Source organism: Sciurus carolinensis, chromosome 13 (assembly GCF_902686445.1).
Source record: "Sciurus carolinensis chromosome 13, mSciCar1.2, whole genome shotgun sequence".
NCBI classification, from domain to species: domain Eukaryota; kingdom Metazoa; phylum Chordata; class Mammalia; order Rodentia; family Sciuridae; genus Sciurus; species Sciurus carolinensis.
This window is the reverse complement of record NC_062225.1, coordinates 18,917,674-18,939,104: the sequence shown is the minus strand read 5'-3', so window position 1 is coordinate 18,939,104 and position 21,431 is coordinate 18,917,674. Positions and strand designations below refer to the sequence as shown.

Genomic DNA, 21,431 nt, shown 5'->3' with positions numbered 1-21,431 from the left:
TTCAAGGTTGAAATATTTAGGCAATTATGTAGGGAAGTTGAATTTTTTTGGAAAACCATGCATGTACCTCAGAGAAATGAGATAATTTGGGTAAAAAATTTTACCCAACCCAAATTATTTGCATAATTGCCTCAATTCTCAAAAAAAAAAAAAGTAATAGTATAACTTGTCCTACAATGTCTCATTTGATAAATTTCACATTCCATCCTAGGGCCCGAATGTCCTAAGTACTAATGCCAACTGTTTTAAGATTCCTTCTGTTTTTGTTCTGAGAAGTAGACCAAATTGATTTACCACAATTATCTCTTTATTTTTATTTTGCTTATTTATTTTTCGGCACCAAGGATTGAATCCAGGGGCACTTAACCACAGAGCCTCATCCCCAGTCCTTTTTGAAATTTTTTTCTTTAGCGACAGGGTCTCACAGAGTTGCTTAGGCCCTTACTAAGTTGCTGAGACTGGCTTTGAACTCGAGATCCTCCTGCCTCAGTTTCCCAAGCCACTGGGATTACAGGCATGTGCTGCCGTGCCTGGCTCACAACTCTCTGACAAATCCCATCTGCTTTATCCTTAGTCCACCACAGCAGCAGATAGTACATGTCACTTATGTCAACTGAAGAAGGGAAAATAAGTTCAGTGGCGCAGTAAAGAACCATTCCAACACACCAAACTTCTTGTCTCATTTTTCAGTCATAGCTTGACTTAAAACTACATCATCCAGGGATTCTATGACAAGCTAACAACTAGACATGAGTTTATATTTTTTACTTACATATTGTGTATTTCAATACATTATGTTGCTGCCAATAATTATGACTGATCTACACCCAACCTGCCCTTCAGCATTTTATGAAATCTCATCAACAGTGACTCAGACTTCAGACAAAAATGTACATGTGTGTTAACAAGTTTCAGGGAATCCAAGAAGAAAGACAAATTTTTAAAAGTTGTGGCTATACGAAATGAAGGGGAATCACTAAAACACTGGTGATTTTTTTAAAAATACATTAATTCTAGAAGTAAATAACACCATGAACTGATGCTCTGTATAGGAAAAAAATGTGTTTACAAGCTCTCAAAAAAGCTTCATGTGATTTTTTTTTTTAAGTACAATAAAGTAAAAAAGAAAACCACGCCTCAGATTCTCTACTCTTCAATCTCTAGATAGGTCAGTTTAAGGTTCTCTGACATCTTTGGTTTCAAAAAGATGCCATCTGGGTTTCCCCGTTTTTTTTTGTTTTTGTTTTTTTTGGTACTAGGGAGGGAATCCAGGGGGCTCAACCACTGAGCCACATCCCCAGTCCTTTTTTGTCTCACTGAGTTGCTTAAGACCTCGCTAAGTTGCTGAGGCTGGCTTTGAACTCGAGACCCTGCCTCAGCCTCCCAAGCCACTGGGATTACAGGCATGCGCCACCATGACTGGCTGGGTTTCCCCATTTTTTGCATCACATTTCCTACTCAAAGTTTGAAGAAAATTAAATCTATTACCAGCTCCTTAGAAAGAGATGATTTAGATGAAAATTCAACAAACCATTAAAAAATGAAACCTAGGAATGCCTTTATTCATCAAACTTAAGAAGGACAAGCTCTCTGACATCTTTTAGTTACTTGAGGGACAGTCTCCGTGGTGGACCAAGTTATCAAGGGTTAAAACAATACCAAATGCAAAGGCAGCGAGGTGGAAACCAGGGTCACTTCCAACTCCAGAAAGGACAAGGAGGAAGAACACAGCATACCAAGCACCAGGTAAGCACAGAATTGTGTTATGTCCCAAATAAGTAAGTAAAACGATCCTTAAGTTATGTTTCGGTGCCAAATTCATGTTTAAAGCCTGCAAACAAGGCTGGGAAGTAGCACAGTGGCAGAGCACCTGCCCAGTGTGCTAGAGGCTCTGGGTTCAGTCCCAGCACGGCAAAAACAAATCAATCTGCATATACTTTGAAAAATGACTTTGTAGTAGGTGTCATATCTTTTTAAAAGGTCCCCCCCCCCCCGTTTAAATTACAAAACTGAAGAAGTCCAGTTACGCTTGCTGACTGATCGAGATCAGTTGCCCTCCATCCACCTGAGAATGTACATTGAATCTAGGAAAACAACAGTCCATACCCATTACCTGAAGTCACACGAATGCCTTCGTGCCTTGAGTTCACAGGAAATATCCTCTAAGATGGTCTGCCCATAGAAAGCAACTTGTATTGGAATCTTTGCTCTGGTAACTATGTTTATGGATGGAGTTTGCTAGCAACAGTGAGGAGGAAGAGAGATGGCATGTAGTGATAGATCACCTGAAAGGCAGCTCTCCAGCGTTCCTTAATTAGAGAGCTCACCCTGCCACTCCTTTACCCTCAAACGAGAACATTTCCCAGGGAAATGCAATGTTTGCAGAGGCTCCATTACATCAAGACCACCTCACCATCAGTGTGAATTGAAAAAGAGGTGAGTTGAGGTGGGTATATGAAATTGATGGTCTCCCACTTAATATCATCCAGAACCTCTGAAAGACAAGTCCAAAAATGCAGACTGAACAGTCTTGAAATAACAGGTCAGAATAGGCAAACGAAAAACCTCAGCAGCCACACAACTCCCGGTAAAGCATTTGGATGTAGTGTGCCTTCGGTGGGTCCCCTCTCCACTGACTAAAAGCACTGCAAAAATTGATCTCTCAAGGCTGCAGTAAGGTCATAGAAATTGATAACCCTTACAAGCAATGCTTGTGTGAGTCTGTCTGTGTCTTGCAGATAGTGCACTTTGTAAATTAATCCTCCAAAGGCAAATATATTGTAAGTAGCTTGTTATCTCTAAAATACTAAATTGAAGAATACATGGGATTATATTGACAGAAATTACATTTTCTGTAATGGGGTTTAATATATCTGAAATCTCTCCCAAAGGCACCCAGGCTCTCTAATAGGGAAGGGTCTGTTAATGTAGGTGCAATGGACATCAAGAACGAATTTATTCACCAAAATGGATTAGGCCGTGTAATCAGAGATTCTGTAATATTAATCTTTGACACTTATTGAACAGAAAGAAATACTTCTGTCTCCAACTGGCGTTCCCAGTTCTTCCCTTTCCCCATCCGGGCTTTGGGCCTTTTCGGGATTTTACATCAAAGAGGATAAGGTTTCGCCACCATAAACACTAATCTAAAAATATTAGGACAATTAATTAGATACACTTAGTTTTAGGGGATATTGGATTTCAATACCCTTCAAATATGACACTAGCCCTGGGTGACTTTATGAAACCTGGCTTTCAGCACATTCACAAAGGGTAATAAATCATACTTTCTCAAAGTCTCATTGCCACCTCACTGTACATTAAGTCAGAATATTGTTGACTGGTACTTGGTGTATAGTCCCAGCTTCGCCCCAAATCAGGAATGTACACTTAATTTAGAAATAGTATGGCACAGTCCTGAGATACATCAGGTTTTGAATAGCTTCAAAGTAGCAACACAATTTCTCCCCTTGAACATTTTGGAGATAAGAGAATGGGGAAACCATCCTTGAATGCACAAGCCTAATAAAATCTAAATGAATTTGGTTATCCCATGAATTTAAAACTAATTGATAGGTGATGGTGGATTTTTGTGTTTTGCAGAAAACGAGATGATACCAGTCTATCCATTATCCTTAAGGGAAAAAGAGCCAAAGGGAGCAAAACACAGACTGATCCCATAAAACCTGTCGAGGTATAAAGGAGGTGGAAGGCAACACGCTGTTTTATTTTCCATACTAGAAAGTGTTCTCACATATCAGTCAACAGTTTGTTTTCACCTTTGGATCAACAAGCCAGGAGGGAGAGCTGCAGAGACTGGGTGTGGCTTCTCAAAGCAAAAACACAAGCTGCAAGGTTGCCAGAGGGGGAAACAGATTGTGTGTAAACACAAAGCCAAATTGCTCACCAATTGTTCACTTGAAGGATGGTGAGTCCTGTGTCTTGTGCCAGTTGCTTTTTCTGCTCTTCAGAAGGGTAAGGATGCTGAAAGAGAACAAAAAGGATATGTGTACATCAGGCAATATTTAGAACATTTTGTCAATAACCTAAGTGTCTAGTGAAGTCTATAATTAAAGGTAAAAATGCTGAGGTGTGTCACTCTTATTAATGGAATACTACATCATCTAATTAATGGCAGTAAAAGACAAGCCAATTACAAAGATTAGTGAAGTGTATAAATAGCTACTTAGGATACTTGCAGAACCTTGATACTGAGTTGATCCTTTAACAAGTTTATTTGTTGCAAACAGAAAGTTCAGTGTGATCTTCACCACATTTTATAGCATTAACATAAGGGCAAGAATTTTTTTCAACCATCGAAAAGTGTATCATATCCTGGTTGAATCTTTTCATTGAACCATGGGTTTATAAAGAAGCATTCTGACCAACCCTGCTGAGGCCCCCAGCACTAAGCTGACATTCTTCTAAGACACCATATTGCAGGATGCAAATAGCAAACTCAAAGTGGGTGTGCTTTGTTTAGACCACTTTTCATTTTGGCTCTTCAGCAAAGCACAAGCAAACAAAATTTAACCCAAGTTGGTTTCCATGTCTCACTGTCAACACATGCTAAGGTTCTGCACACAGACCAAAACAAGGTCAAAGATCAGCATGTTTTCCATGGTAACAACAAACCCAGCCATGTTCCTCTCAAGGTAGAGTGGATAAAGAAGTACAACAGGATTCGATAATAAAATGAAATTCAGACTTTCTTATGAGAATGTTTGGAATTCTACTGAAATTAGCTTTGGCAAAAACACTTTTTGTTCAAAAACCAAGAATATTTAAATTTTCAATACACATTTCTAAAGTCTGAGAGAACCGCTGAAGGTGTGGCTTCTGTCAGTGGAGATACTGACTGGCTTGAAGTGTCGCTTCCCTATGAATTCGCCCTAGATAAAATTGTTCTGAGAATCAACCTTCTATTCCATTATGAATGGGAAAGGGCACCCCCCCAAACCCTCAATTTAACTATCTGTGCCATGGAAACTAAATTCTGCTCTATTGAATGCTAATTAACATAGCTTTTAATCTCATTAATAATGTCTGATTAGATGCTAAAAAGACTTGTTAATGACCACTTCAATGCTCTTATATGTAAGTTTAAATATGTTCTATATCTATACACATGGGATACGTTTGTGGAGAGCAGAGATATAACAATTTTTCCCATAAGCATTGTCTTTGATTGTCACTTAATCAATAAATACACAATTAGAATAAGGCTTTGCTTTCATGGACTATAGTGCCTTTCTCTAAAGAGTCTCAAGTATATTACAGACAGGATGGTAATTAATCCCCATTATAGCCCTGTGAGTGACATAAATGGAATCTATCATTCCTCTTGTTTTACAGGTAAGGAAACTGACCAGGAGAAGGAATGATCCGAAGCAGACACGGGTCAGTGATATTTCCTCCTTCCCTTCGAGTTTAAATCCCACTATGACCAAAGGATTTGGCAAATACCTTGCATAATCCCCATAAATGTCCCCTGTTCAAAGACCTTCAGACTGCTTATCATGGCCTGTAAGACCAGTCTCCATCCAGCTCAGACCACCTCCCTCAGATTTTATTGCCTTCTTCTGATTCCTGTCCCTCCTCTTTGTCCACCCACACCATGCTTCTTACTGTTCTTCCAAAATGCCACGCTTCTCCCTGTCACTCAGGCTTCTTCTCGGATGTCAGTCAGGACTCGGCTATAGGGTCGCCATCTCCCCACCTTATCCTCTCACATCAATTTTTCCTTATTTCCCTAACAGCAGGCATCATCCTCTGAAACACTGGTTTTAATTATTTGCTTCCTTGTTGGGGTGTCTCTTCCCACCCAACTCTAAACCCTTTGTCTTCCTTATTCATCATCCTCAAAGCCCAGACTAGCACTTAGCAGGAAATCACGAAGTATCTGTAGAACAAGGAGAACAGCTATAACGTACCCAGATACTTCTTCACTCAGATGCAACATCTAAATGCACAAGAAAATGTCTTTCAAAGTCCGCAAAAAGTATAAACAACCCAATGGGCATAGTGGCACACACCTGCAAGCCCACTAACTCAGGAGGCTTGCTCAGGAGGATCACAAGTTCAAAGTCAGTCTCAGCAACCTAGAAAGGCCCTAAGAAACTTAGTGAGACCCTATCTCAAAATTAAAAAAATAAAAAGGGTTGGGGATGTGGCTCAGTGGTAAAAGGTACCTGGGTTCAATCCCTGGTTCCAAAAATAAATACATAAATAAATAAATAAATAAATAAGGAGGAGGAGGAGGAAGAGGAAAGAATAAACAATCCAATTTGAAATCCATGACACTATTTTCTTTGTTTCATTCCTAAAAGTGGTGTCAACACACTCTTTTCAAAATAAAAGTATACAAACCTCATATTAGGCTACGATTGTAGGTGACAATGACCCTACTCAACATAATACCAGCCACTGTAGCCAAAAATCTCATCATTGAATTCTGGGCTGAAAGCAACCCACTACCCTCAGGTCTAAAACGTAACTCCTACTTGTATAACAGTTCACTACAAAACAAAAAAATGAATGAATCTCTTATCCTATGATCAGAAAACTACATTATAATTTGATATATAGTAGTTCTATGTCTATGCTAGCTAACGGTACATAATATAAATGACTCCATGCTGCCACTTATTAACTGTGTGGCTTTGAACAAAGGGCAACTTTTCAAACCCTTGATTTTGTCATCTGGAGTTCTAAGAGTCATCAAAGGCAAAAGTTACTCACACTAGCAGTTCTTACAGTATTGCCCAAAACTAATTATAAACTGAATTTTGAAATATGCAAATTTTAACATCTAGCTGTTGGCACTATTTGCCAGATAAAGTTGTAGACATGCGCACAATCTCCAACCTGCAATATTTTCTGCAACACTATTCACTTACAGTTTTCCAGGTCCTGTGGAAATCTCTTTCAGCGATTTTTTCAGTTGAATTAATAAACATGTCAACAGTCCCTCTTCAGTACAGTGGGAAAGCCATGCCTTTTGCCCCATCTTATTAGTTGTGTCTTAATGTTATGACCAGACTGGATAAAAATTAATATTTATGCCATTTATCTTTAGTTACTCTGAAAATTGAGGATTGTCACAGTAATTTATTTGTCCTGTGTTTCCGAGAGAATTTCGCATGCCTGTTTGCGAGCAAGTTCTACATACATTCTTATAAAGCAAATAGAGTTCACATTCTACTCATGCAAGTGGTGTCGGGAACATTCTCTCTGGATCATTAAAGTCATCAAAGGGTAGTAGCTCGGCTCTCAAAATTTCAGTGCAAATTTCAGTTCTTTCTTCACATCATGTAGTTTCTGATTTCATAATTTATCATAAAATGAGAAAAGTCTATCTTCTTTTTCCCTCTGTCACTTTTCATGTGATCTGATTTTAAGTAATTGGAACAAACTGTGTCTAATTTCATGCAGTGTAATTGCTAGGCAGCCTCAAGCTATGGAGACCCAGCACTTTGTCTCCATTAAGCAATTTTCAGTTGTTCAGGATATATATATATATATATATATATATATATATATTTATATATAAATTTCTTTTAGATATCTGAATGAGTAAATGAACCCCAACAAAATTAAATTCACAATTATTTGGTCACTGTTAAGGGGGGGAACAAAAGTATCCACAAAATGTCTAAGCCCTTATCTAAGGTAGGTCAACTGAATGTCTTCTTTTTCCCCTAATTCCTGACCTTGGTGCCCCACAAACTTTCAATTCCCTGGGGCGGGGGGGGATCCATAATTGCTCGAATCACATGAAAGCCATAACTTCATGTAGCTAATCCACAAAAATTCACTAAGAAGTAGGCTTTAAAACTGAAACCCCATATGTTTAAATGTCTTAAATCCTATGCATCTTTACTAGATAAGCTTTTGGTGGACTGTATGAGCTATTCCTTTGTAGACTTTTTAAAAAATGACTTGACAAAAACTCAACATGCCACAGGCAAGACTGCTGTAAAAACATTTAAAGCCCCGTTGCGTTCCACCCACAGGGCTGGTGAGGCCATGCAGCAAGCATTGGCAAAGACAGGCATTTTGCAATAAATAAAAAGTGATCCCTGAAAAGGGCCATTTTAGGGAGAACCCAGGAAATCCATTCGAAAACACTGCAGCAAAGGGCCACGCCACCCCTTGCCATTTTCCTGCACACCTTTGCTTTATTACATCTCAATGACAAGGACACTAGTTTAAGAAAGATCAGTAGGTTCTTGTGAAGGCAAGACTTATTGCACTTGCCTGATATACCAATCAACCTAATCACTCTGGGATATCAGAGTAAATTTGACCACAGTCCCATAGACAGTGAGGGAGACCTGCCTTTGTTGTGTACATTAGCCTCATGCCATTATCTCTTAAAAGCTTAATTATTTGCAAACAATTGATCAAGAGGGGAATTTGAGAAAGGATATGTAAGGGCCACTGGGAGACCTGCAAGGCATTAAGAGAGCAAACAAAATTACCTTTAGATCTTACAATAAGAATTAACGATTGAGAGGGGGGAGCTAGGCATGGCAGTAGCTGCAAGGGTTCTGTTTCGAGTGTTTCCCATTTGATCTGCATTAACACCTCAGGAATGAGGGAAAGCCATAAAATAGTGATTATGTATGGGTAAAGCTGACCCTCCCCTTCAGCATTAAACCTGCACACGTGGATCAGGCTGGTTTCACTGGGGAGAGAAGGGATGCTGGATTCAAAGGGAAAATAGGTGGTTTGTGGGTAGGGGAACCCAGTTCAAGAGCAGAACGCACAAAGTGATCATCACTATTTCAATCATCAACACCCTGACTTCTAAAGCACGTGCCACTCTTCACAAGTTTCTGGATCTGCAGGATGGCTTCTAATAATGACCCGCTATGGAGTGATTGCCTAATTACCCCAATGAAGCATAAAATGGCCCCTAGAATATGCGCCTTGCCTAATGGAAATGAAGAATGTTGGAATGTTGAAGGGAAAAAAAAAAAAAAAAAAGTCAAAATGAGCCAAAGCTCATGAAAGTTAAGTCTGAGCTGTCATTTTACCAGCCACAAAGAACAGAAAGTGACAGAAAGAAAATGGCAACTTTCTAAAGAAAGCTATCTCAGCACAATGTTTTATTTGTTGAGATTGGCACGAGAGGGGAGGTACTGATGTGGGTTATCTGGTATTTACGAGTTTACAATACCTTGGAAGAAAATTTATTTATTTAAACAATCAAGCTGACTTTTCCAGATGAGCATCAATGAGGAAAAGAGAGAAACTCTAGCGTACACAACAGATGGAAAACGTCCAGCCTTATATCTTAACAACATCCTCGCCCAAATGCACTCCTTTCATCAAAATGTCCACCCCTGGCTGCAAATGCGGATGCCAAGACAGTGATGAACTTTATCTTATCTACCCTGGTAACCAAGTTTCAATAACGTCCCCTCCCTCGCTGCCTTGCCCACTCTAACAGCACATTGTAATGGCAGCAGAAAATTTGAAAATAATCCTGTACAGAGCTCGCTGGTGAGATAATGGAAGGCAACACTGCCCCTTCTCAAGCCTCAGATTAGTAATTTCTTGTGACACAGCAGTGCCTCTATACCGAAACTGCAAAACAGCTATAACAAAGCAATAGAGGTGGAAGCAATTTTCAAGCAAAATGTTACATGCTATACTTTAAAAGGTATGGGAATAGGTACTGGAGGAGCCGATCTAACAGGAGGAATTATGGCAACTGTCCAATATCAGCCTTATCAAGGCAATGTTCTGTGGCTTGGCTGAATATGTTGGAAGAACAATTTCGGAACTTCTTTTATCCTTTTTCCTCCAGCCCTATGCCTCCTCCACAGCTAAGTTTAATGCATTAATATAAGTTGACCTTGAGCTAAACTCTGGTATGTGATGGAGAGATACTCCCTTTAAAGAAAAAAAAAAAAAAATCCACCATATGACTTTAACCATTAGGTCTCTGTGCTCTTTTAAAACTTCTAAGTTTTTGTCACTAACAGAATACTGTGGATCTAAATGAAAATACCTAGCTATATATTTGCGCTCTAGGAAGATAGTCAGAAATCTGCTAACCTAAACCAAATATGCTTGTTTAATACGATTTTATTTATTTTTTTTTTTTGGCCTCTGAAAACTTCTCTCACTTTAAACCTGCAGCCATTGCCCCCTTATGCATTGACTATGAATAGCTTACACTGTGACAATTACATTGATCTAGGATACTTTTTTCCTTTAAAAAAAATCCATAATGCTTCCCTATTGTCTTTCAGCTTTATGAATTAGTTTTACTGTTTCCATGAATGCTTTTTTGTCTTCTGACTGCACATTATCAAAGAGACACTTTGTGCCTCCCATTTGCATTACAAAAGCAGTGCACCGTGCAGAGGAAGAACATAGCCTGAATGCATAGTAGTTGAGTCCTGCATCCTCACACAGGCCGGAATCAAAAGACAACCAAGGGCGGCAATGTCGGCGCTGGCTAAGAAGCCAAACGTGTTTGGAGCATCATCAGTGGGGTCACAGAATTTCGACCTGTTTTCTTAATTCTCCGCCAGCACTGCCTGCTTGCTCGGACTCAATGCGCTCCGTTTATAGCTGAGCACTAGCTTTTTCTGAAGGCCAGCGGAGTCATTCTGCAGCCGGTCCTGACTTCTTGTGTATCCAGCCGCGTTATAGGAAGTCGCCGGTGGAGGCGTGCAAGCGGGCAAGTCAGGCAGGAATCTGTAGACTTGATCTTATCACGTGGAAATGACATAGGTGTGGAAGGAAAAGTGGGACGCTGGTACTGACATTTCAGCACAGTCTTAGTTTTGTGTACTAATGAGACCATATTTATAATGCATAGCAAGAGAAACACTGCTTTATAAGCCAATTATAAGAAGCAAGTAAATAAAATTCCTTGCCTTCTTTACTTCTCTAATCTTTTGTTTGTCCATTAGTTTGCAGGATTGAACCCAGGGGCACTTGACCACTGAGCTACATCCCCAGCCCTTTTTACTTTGAGACAGGGCCTTGCTAAGTTACTGAGACTGGCCTTGAACTTGTGAGTCCTCCTGCCTCAGCCTCCCAAATCGCTGGGATTACAGGTGTGGGCCACTACACCTGGTTACTTATCCAGTCATTTATTTATTTATTTTTGGTACTGGAGATTGAACCCGGGATGTCATTGACCACTGAGTCATATCCCCAGCCCTTTTCATGTTTTATTTAGAGACAGCATCTCCTGAGTTGCTTAGTGCCTCGCTAGGGAGCTGAGGCTGGCTTTGAACTTTTAATCTTCCTGCCTCAGCCTCCTGAGCAGCTGGGATTACAGGCATATCTGGTCTTTTAATTTCTTCTAAATATGAATTAAATATAAAATAAAAACACTAAGTAAAAAAGAGATATTTATACAAAGAAATTTCCTGCCAGCTGTGGTGGCACATGCCTATAATTCTAGCAACTCAGGAGGCTGAGGCAAGAGGACTTGTGAGTTTGGGACCAACTCAGCAACTTAGTGATCCCTAAGTAACTTAGCAAGAACCTGTCTCAAAATAAAAAATCATTTTAAAAAGGGCTGGGGATGTGGTTCAGTGGTAAGTGCCTGTGAATTCAATCCCTAGTACCAAAAAAAAAAAAAAAAAAAGAAGGAAAGAAAAGAAATTCCTTTGTATTTTAGTTTTTTGTATTTGGGATTTTTTTTCTATAGTTGCATATAAGTCTAAAATAATAACAATAATTTCAATCTATTTTTCATTAGCTCTATACGTTACAGAACTATTTTGGGGGGTTGGGTACTGGGGATTGAACTCAGGGGCACTTGACCACTGAGCCACATCTCCAGCCCTATTTTTTTGTATTTTATTTACAGACAGGGTCTCACTGAGTGTCTTAGCGCCTCACTTTTGCTAAGGCTGGCTTTGAACTCTCCATCCTCCTGCTTTAGCCTCCCGAGTCGCTGGGATTACAGGTATGTGCCACCATGCCCAGCCAGACCTATTTTTAAGAATAACTATAAAAGACAGAAAACATAAGACTCTAAACTAGCAACTACTTATCTCCTCTTCCTAAAAGTACCAAAATTCATGAAGTGAATGAATTTTGAAGAGTTATGATTATTAATGAACACCCTGAATGTTGAATCCCTCAGTAGAAGACCATGATTATAAAAGGAAACACAAAAATGACCATTAAAGAAAAACAACAACCCAACCCAGGATTGGGGGAAACTGGGGCAGGGATGGGATAAGGAAGAGTACTCATGCTTCGCTTCCAGGTGTCCTTTTAAACCACAGCCTATTTGAATTAGTGTTGGTGAGTAACAAACGCATTACCTGCATTATCTCAAGTGCTCCTGGTGACCCCCATGACCGACTATGCTTAACCCCTCATCACAGATGGGGAAGTTGAGGCTCGGCGAGGTCAGAAGACATGCCCTAAGGTTCACAATTACTTAGCACTGGCACCAGATCTGTCCTTGGTTCCCTCCCTTGGCTACACTTAAACTGATTTTCTTTCATTTTTTTTATTTAACTGAAAACATTATAAGGGAGCATGAACGCATTTATTATTGGTATGCGCCTTAAGCAGAGAGCTGCCATTTCTCTACCCACCATTTCTGCCTTAAAACTGACTGCTTCTGCTCTGCAGGTGAAAGTTCACCAGGACTTTTCCCACATTCTTCCTGAAGCCTCCAGCCCAAGGGACTTCACTGAAAGTAGCTTAGTGGTATTAGAAAAAATGGCAGAAATCTCACTCACCATGTGCTTTAGGAAAATAAGGAGGTAGTGGGCATTGTTCCAAATACTTCACACATGTGCATCCTCACAGATGCCTTTAGAGGAAGGTACAACTATTAGGCCCATTTTATAGATGAGCAAACTTGGGGACAGAAAGGACACAACACCTTCTCTAGCTTACACAGCTGGGATTTGAAACTTGGTAGTAACATGCCAGTTGGGAAAATCCACTTCCAAACTTTTGTCTTTCATAGGATGGGTAGAACAACCCCATTCATTCCTGATGAGTATATATGATGATTACTCCTCCTTATATAAAGAAGCTATTATCTTAATGTGCACATGTATCTTACATTTCCACAACTTGGTTCTGTTAATAGAGGCAAAAGTAGATCTTGTTATAAGACGGAAAACTCAATGGCAAGTGGTATGTCCATCATTTTATTAATGCTTATAGCATTGCTTACAAACAGGGGAATGATGATAGGTTATATTCAAGAACACTCCTCAGGATCATAGACTCAAACGCCTGTCATCCCATCCAACCACATTCCACTATGCCTTAAATTGTCTGCTTTGAAATAAATTGGTGTGGGGGGGTGCGTGTGTGTGTTTGTTTCCAATTACTTTCATTTCTTGCATGATTCTTAATCAAATATGAGTTAAATTACATTCAAAACCATTTCATTTTCGTAGACTACTAATAAAAACACACAAATTCTATTCCCATTCATGATGCAGCTAGTCCATTCTGTACCCAATAAATATCTGTTATATGAATGAATGAGTGTTATTGAAGTTAAAGACACCAGAAATTTCTCAACTAGCTTTGTAAGTAGATTACTTCAGACCAATATCAGAAAACCAGAATCCTCGTTTCAAGAATTATTCATGCTCTTCACTCAGTTCCACAGCTCCCAAAACAGTACAGATTTTGCTCATGTTAACTGCCTCTGCTGAGACACTATTCCCAGTGCTTTAGGTACTCTTTCATTGAACCGTTATCATAAGCCTATGAGGTAAATATTTTTACCCTTACTTTCCAGGAGAAACTGAGGCACAGACTCTAATTTACTTGCAAGTAGGCTGGAGCTGGGATTTGACTTTGAGGAGTCAGTTACACTGCCCATGCTCTTAATTACTAGATCATTTCCCTTTTCTTTCTTAGCCTCAGTGTATAATTTCCCCCAAAAACTTTCTTCCAGATCCACCCTAGGTTGTGTTGGTTTATCTGTTGCAAAAGTTCCCTTCCAACTCTCTGAGTCCAATGTGATGAAATTCAAGTTGTCTGTCTTAGCAGTGCCCTAGCCCAGGACTGAAGGAAGGAGAGAGAGTCAACGCTGAGTCTTTGCCCCAAGAATTCCACCTCAATGCACACAATAAAACAGCAGCCTACCAAGCTAGGCCACTTTTTCCAAAAAGAAAGTTCATGACTCATTTGTACAATAAACTCCAAGAAAGTAAAAGTCCTTTTCGAATGGCACACAGCTCTCTCTGCTATTTTAGAGAGTGCTCTGGCTTAAAGGAGACCCATCACCAACCTGAAGAACACTTTTCCACTTTAAAAATCAAAGCAAAAGTGTTTTGAAGCCTTTAAGAGAAAAGACAAGGCAGATAAAATACTACCCGACCATTCTGGAATGAGTCTATTGGCTGCTATCATTATTGCCTTTACAGATGTCTTCTCTTATTAAATATTCAGGCAAAGAAATCCTTGTATAAAGAATAAAGTATCCCTATGTTTAAAGCACAACAGTACATTTGGTGAGATTTTTCTGAGAGACAGAGATAGACAGAGATGGGGAACTCGGGTTGCTCCCAATATGACTCAAGACCCCTGGAACTGGTGCTCATTCTCTAGTGCTAATTTTCCCACTTAAATTACAGTGATGGTGTAGCCTCATCTCATTAGAGATCATTGTCCCCAGTAGACAGTTGTGTTTATGGGGGACTCTGGCTGTTCCACACCTGCTGATCAGGTTGCTATGTGATCAAGGCTGCATACAAACAGCAGACTCGAGCCTGCTGGACTGCAACTGATGAGCCCGGGCTAATTCAGGGGTGATTATGTAGTTTACTGGACCACTAAACCTCTTTAAGCTTGTAATTACTGCCTATTTGAGTAAAGAACATTCAAAAGCAATTCACTACATCATGCCTGCCACAGCTGGAAGCAGGCTGCCAGCAGTCTGTGGGGACATTAAAATCTACAGGGACATGGATTGAAGCCCAGCTAGCAGACACTCTCAAGCAGCATTTGCAGCCAAGTGTGGGCACATTCCCACTCACCTCTCCTGACCAAGCTTACCATTAAAGGTGCAATGAAAACTATAGAACAGCCATTAAGATGACAAATAATGAATGTAATGGTACAAACTACATTTTAATGATTTCCCCCTCTTTGTAAAGCTAAAATTCAAAAGTCTTTCACAATGCCAAAGGGGGGGTGACGAGTGAGAGTGCTTTAAATAGTATGTACTGTTGAAATTTACTGTGCTTTTGCTGAAATTTCCATCTAAAAGATACAAACTTACAAAAAAAAAAAAACCACTGCCCACCTTTTATGCATTATAAAAGAACTAGAATATGTAGTCATTTGAGATATTTTTCCACCCACTTAGCTGCTGTGTTTATAACTTTAGCTGGGAAAATATTGTTTAGCTAGTTGATTGACATTTTCTCAAATCGCATGTGTAGAGTTTTGTGGTTAATGAATTAAAATGCCTCTCAGATACCTGGGTGAATTTTACTTTCAAGAGCCAGAGAAGATTTCAGGAAAAAAAAAAAAAAAAATATATATATATATATATATATATCAGTATTTATCAATGTTCTCATTTTCTTTTGCTGTCACCTTAACAACGGCAGTTCTTTTGTATAACAAAAGTGTAAAACATGCTTTGCATTGCTATGGGTATAATTATTACTTGTCTCTAAGTAACAAAAAAAGACTGGAACTTAATGAAGGGGGATTAAGTTAATTTCTTTTTTAGCTAACAGTTTCCTGTCTCTTAAAATGCAGACCTTGGTGAACATTATGTTCAGGGAGGGAAAATTAAGCTTTTTATTTCACTAAAATCTCCACTTTGGAATATGGATATTAAAATATTAAGATGATGTTTATTCTTTAAAAGTATGTAAATTTGGTATTAAATAGAGCCACAGAAATCCTCTCTGACTACTGCATCCAAAGTCCACAGATCCAGGGGGTTTATGTGTTATCTAGACATCACTGTTATTAATATTCATTAGATGGGCCTGCTTGCATTTTTATAAGCTGTGAGAGAGGCAAAAGAAACAATCAGAATTCTTTAACACACAGGCATTATCAATTCAACATATGCCAAATAGCAGAGCACCCAGATCTGAAGTTAAGATTCAAATGCAATTTACCTTTACTAAGCTAATTTTCATGAAAACTCTTTCCCCTTTACCCATTGTAGTCTAAGCTATTTAATTATCTCTATTCTTTCTAACATACACTTCAATTTTTAATTTAAGAGATTATTCAGCACTATATTTTATCTTGGTTAACAACAAAACCCTTATCTTGCAATCAAACGAAAGAGAGTTTCCCCTTAAGAAAGAAGAAAAGAAAATTTAAAAAACCCCAAAACTTCAAGTTGTTTTAGTAATAAGATTACCTTTATCTTTATGAACCTTCTTAAGCAAACCCTTTCTGACTTCATGAAGCATTTATTGATGTGAATTCACTGTCTGTCTCCAGAGTGGATTATAGAAGAGAGAAGAGTCTTAAGTCAAAATTTGGGCAAATCCACAGTATTTGTTTCCCAAATTATGCCTTCCCAGTTGATCCATTCTAACTGGACAGGGAAATGTGAGCACAGATGTGGTCTTATTTCTGTGGGGTTTTCACAGATTGTTCATGGAACATCTGAGATGAGTGAGAAAAGAGCTGAACCTATCATCAGCAAGATTATCAGATAAGATTGGCAAAAATAAAGGCATTCAATCAAAGCTAACTCAAAAATCAGTCTGCCCCCCTCCCCATCCCATCTTTTAAAATTTTGAGTTTGGGTGATATTTCACATATTGCTTTCAATTTTATTGTATTTTACCAAAAATATTTTAATTGTATTTTATTATACTGAGCCTCCCAATTAGCTGATGGGGTTGGCCTTCCTGTAATGTTGCCCACCTCCCATTCCATAGGAGCAGAACCAAATCTCAGGCTGGATACACGGCAGGTTGTGTAGGGTTATGTCGACCTGCAGGTTGTGGCTCCTGACCCTAGAGCCCAGGTCTCTTATTTCTCAACCTAGCTGTCTTTAAACTCTACTGAAGCTCAAAGTTTATCTTGTTAATGATAAAGTAAAAAGCTGTAGTCACATCGGTCAGAAACCCTCTATGAGATAGTGGACCCAGCTTGTTATAATGTGTAAACACGCACTGCCCTATTCCTAGGATCAGACTAAGAACTGAAACCAAACAGCAGAACACACTTCAAATGCTATCATGGTGTCAAACAAACTTGTATAAGTAATCTAACTGGTAATGCTAAAAAGTCTTAAATAACAGCATTTGCCCCTTTAAAACAGACTTTGGGAAGGAAATATCTTTATCCAATGACAGGTTAGTTTGTTCCTCTTTGAAACAACTAGATATAGTCTTGCTTTATTTAGTGTGCATTTCTTTGCCATTTCATTAGTGACATAGGTTACTAATTACATATACAAGGGGCCTAATTTTCCCCCTTGTAAGTCACTTGCTAAGAGAGTTCAGGCCCACGTGTAGAGTAACCAGCCTGTTTAGGCCAGGAGAGTAGTCATTAAGTCCCTTTATGCTTCAGTGATGTGGTTACACATTTACAAATGGCAAATCTAAGAGACAACATTTTTAAGAGAAATTGGATTCAGGAGGTGCAGTTGGGCGAACAGAGTTAGTTAGGTAACTTAAGTATTTAGAACTCATCCTAACCGTACGACCGTATGCAAAGCTGGTCAGTTCTCTGTGCCTCCTTCTTCATCAATAAAATGAGGGTAGCAAAACTGGAGGCACTCAAACGAGACATCACATGTCACATCGCCTGGCTTAGTGCCTGGTATGCATTTAGTGCTCAGTCTGAGATCACTCCTAAGACTGGACTAATCTATGTAAAATACATATAATATAGTTCTTGATATGCAGGGAAGAGGATCTGGCTAGATAATTCTGGGTTGTTTTTCTTGTGTTAAATTAGATTTTAATCTTTTCTTGTAATTCTCTTTTTCTGAACAAACTCACTTCTGGGATACCTAAAGACAGAGAGGGAGGGCTTCACGGATGTGCTACTAGTACAGTACTGCAGGACCTCCCGCCCGGAAGGGTCCACGCTGGTCTCATGAACTACTGTCATCATCTTGAAATAATTTTTATAAGAGTTTCAGCACAATTTATTTGGAGAATTTACACATTCTCCAACAATGATGTAGCTGGTTGGGGCCTGGTGGCACATGCCCATAATCCCAGCAGCTCGAGAGGCTGAGGCAGGAGGATCTCAAGTTCAAAGCCAGTCCCAGCAACTTAGCGAGGCCCTAAGCATCTCAGTGAGACCCTGTCTCTAAATAAAATATTTACACAAGGGCTGGGGACATAGCTCAGTGGGTAAGCACTCTTGGGTTCAATCCTTAGTACCTTCCCCCCACAAAAAACGTGATGTAGCTGGTCCTGCTAAAAGGAAAGGAGGTAATGTTTTCTCTATGACTCCTCTTGAACTTGGACTTCACAGAAGTAAATAAGTAATTACTAAGTTCTTACGAAAAGAGTAAAAGAGAAAACCCTAGAAAAGCCACAAGGTGAGACTGGCAGTGTAGATGTGCTCAGGCTGCAGACAGATGAGTTAAGACAATTAAATGACCCTCCGCAGGCCTTTGCAGGGTCACACATTCCTGTAAGTGCCTAAATCACCCTTGGGGACTGACCCAGCACTGAGAAAATATTCCATATTATAAAATATGGGGGAAAGGAATCAATAATCTAGATCCTTCAAGGTGTGAGGCCCATTCTGGCTCGCTGGACTTCAGGATGTTGGGAGCCTTTGTCTTTTGGTGGCTGGAAGTCAGAAGTGGCAGTCCGCCCACCTTCCTTGGCAGGGGACAAGCGCCACATTTGGCAGAAAAGTGTGCTCTCGAGAAAAGGGAGCAGAGAATCTTTTGGCCTGGGCTCCAACTAGGATAGATCAAGAGTGAGAACTCACCCTTGCATGCCAACCAAATGCCGCTGTAATTAAAAACAAACCTTTGGAAATAAAGTGTTTGGAAATTATTTCACTTCCAGCACATTCACAATATGAGCTCATCAATAGTTATAATTAATTCATTTGGTCACAGGATTTTTGGAGGTGGGGGGGAATGTTGTCTTGTTTTGTTTTTAACCCTCTCAAACAGAATCTTCATTGCTGAGGGAGGTAGAGATAAATATATAAGAAAACAAACTGAAGATGAAAATAGAGGTAATGTCATAAAGTTTCAGAAACCTCCAGAACGTTTGGATGCTGGATTTTATATCAAACCTCCTAAAACGGCAGCACTGACTTTTAAAAATGCAGAATTCCATCATTTTGATGATGCCAAATGATGAACTCAACTATCACATGCATATATTTTGTTTAATGGCTTCATTTATTTTAATAACAAAGAGAAACTAGATTTTACAGATGAAAGATCTTTTTTTTTTTTTTTTTTCATGGTTCCAGTGCAACTGGGATTTTAAAAATCTGTGATGTTAACCAATATGTGATAATGGATGCTCTCAGGGGCCCTATTTTAGAACATTTTATGCAGTGGAAACCTGAACTGGGTAGCTGCCATCAGAGTATTCACCCCTATTTTAAGAAGGTACAATCAGGGTGAGTGTTAGAGGCCCTCATGATTGTGCCATGTCTCTTTTCTCTGAATGGCTACATGTTCAGTAAAGTGTTAGCTGTGGAAATATTAGAGTAACGAGATTAATTCACTAAAGATTTATCATAAATGAGGCAGGAAAGTGCTGTTCATGTGATTTCAGGGGTAAGAAAATAATTGCATAGACTTCTTTTTCCTCTGTTCAGAAATCTGCCTAAAGGGTTTAATATTTTGTTGCAAATCAAAAAAAATAAATAAATCACAGCAAGTAACTTCAGTTTAATTCTTGTTTGCTTTCTTCACTATGCTGACTTCCTATGGTGAGTCAGGAAACCAGAAACTCATCAAAACAGATTCCCACAGGAACAAAAGACACGCCACCTCAATACCCTCCCTTTCAGCCTCCTCAACTTGCCCGTTTATTCACAGTGGACTGCTAGTTTCAGAAAGAAATGCATAAAAAGGACATTGGGCCTGCTGAAAATTGTGGTGTGCAGACACCAACTCCAAGTCTTTGGTGGTATTTCCTTTGGTTGTTCTGCCAAGAGCCAACCTACCACACTACAACAGGACAGATGCAACTTGCCAGCCACACACAGGATGTCAAGCGATTCTGCAGACGATTTCTTGGCCCAAGATGGCAGCTCGTGATTAATGGCTGTGCCATCGTGTGCCCTGCTGCAGCCAGGCCTGGGGTCTGATCCTGACACGAGGGCCTGCGTCCGCAGCCAATCAGCAGATGTAAGCACATAGGCCCTGTCAGGTTGACATATCATTCCTTCGACAATGTCAGCGAGTATTAATGTTCAATTATCTGTCCTAGAAATGACCCTCGCCTTTATGCATTGTGTAACTGTGCACATGGCACTCTGGTAATCCCAAAGACAGGGGCAGAAACGCCCGCAGTAAACCAGCTACTGGGAGCTGGCTTTCCAACATTGTCAGGACATTGCCTGAAAGAGCTGAATAGCAGACCAATCTTTAATTCTTTTTCTAATACATGTTTGAAGGACGACTGAGCCATTTATTTATTTGTTTGGCTATTTTCCTGTTGGCACGTTTGCAGGTCAGTGGTTCTTCCCATTTAAACAGAGAGACTTCACATGGGTCTTCTTGTGACTGTCCTTTACATATGACAATGAGCTGTTCATTATGTGTGGGGTGCCTTTTTATTTCACAAAGCCAGGTAGATGTCATTTGCCATCAAACCCAAAAAACAATGGTAGACTCTTTGGAGCAGGGTCAAAATCGATGCAACTTCAACTTGTGAAGCTAAAGGAATCTGTCCAAGCAAGGAACCCTCCTTCTCGTGGCTAAAAATGAAACTTCTGGCAGAGGAATGACTTCGGAAGCTTACCTGAGATTGTCTGCCTGTTAACTCACATGGTCAAATCTTTTAAAATGATAAGTAGGTTTGTTCTAACTAAATTTAAAATCCCTCTTTTCTTTCAAATATCATGGCAAGAAAAAATTTTATCTCAGTAGACAGCTGCACGTGCATGGTTTTTGTTGAACTCACTTTCAAAGGTTATCAATAACAAGTTTGCAAACTTCTCATATGACCAGCCCTGAAAGATAATGTACAGTAATTGCATGATAACTTCCTACAAAACTGAGATAAAACCTTTAATGCAATCTGGAGTTCACCAACCTACTTACGATAGTACAACTTAAGTGGATCAGGTTGGGGTTTGATTAATTTTCTCCACAGTACTGATTTTTAAGGAATAGGTGCAATTGTTTTTCTGTGGAATATCACTAAGAATTCATTATTTCATATATAATTTTAACATGCAAAAAAGCAGTTGATTATGAAATGTGCTTGTTAGAAGTCTAGCCAGTCCTTGGTCACTGTGTGGTGTCTAGGGCTACACGT

At 39.5% G+C, this 21,431-nt stretch overlaps 1 protein-coding gene across 5 annotated transcripts in view; it reads right to left on the bottom strand.

The window, feature by feature from the left end:
• Positions 1-21,431, bottom strand: part of Meis1 (Meis homeobox 1) — a 133,639-nt gene that overhangs the window by 20,381 nt on the left and 91,827 nt on the right. For all 5 annotated transcript variants that reach the window (XM_047522604.1, XM_047522605.1, XM_047522607.1 and 2 more), the window contains exon 9: positions 3,908-3,984. In XM_047522604.1, the coding sequence (XP_047378560.1) occupies positions 3,908-3,984 (77 nt within the window). The remainder of the gene's footprint in view (positions 1-3,907; positions 3,985-21,431) is intronic.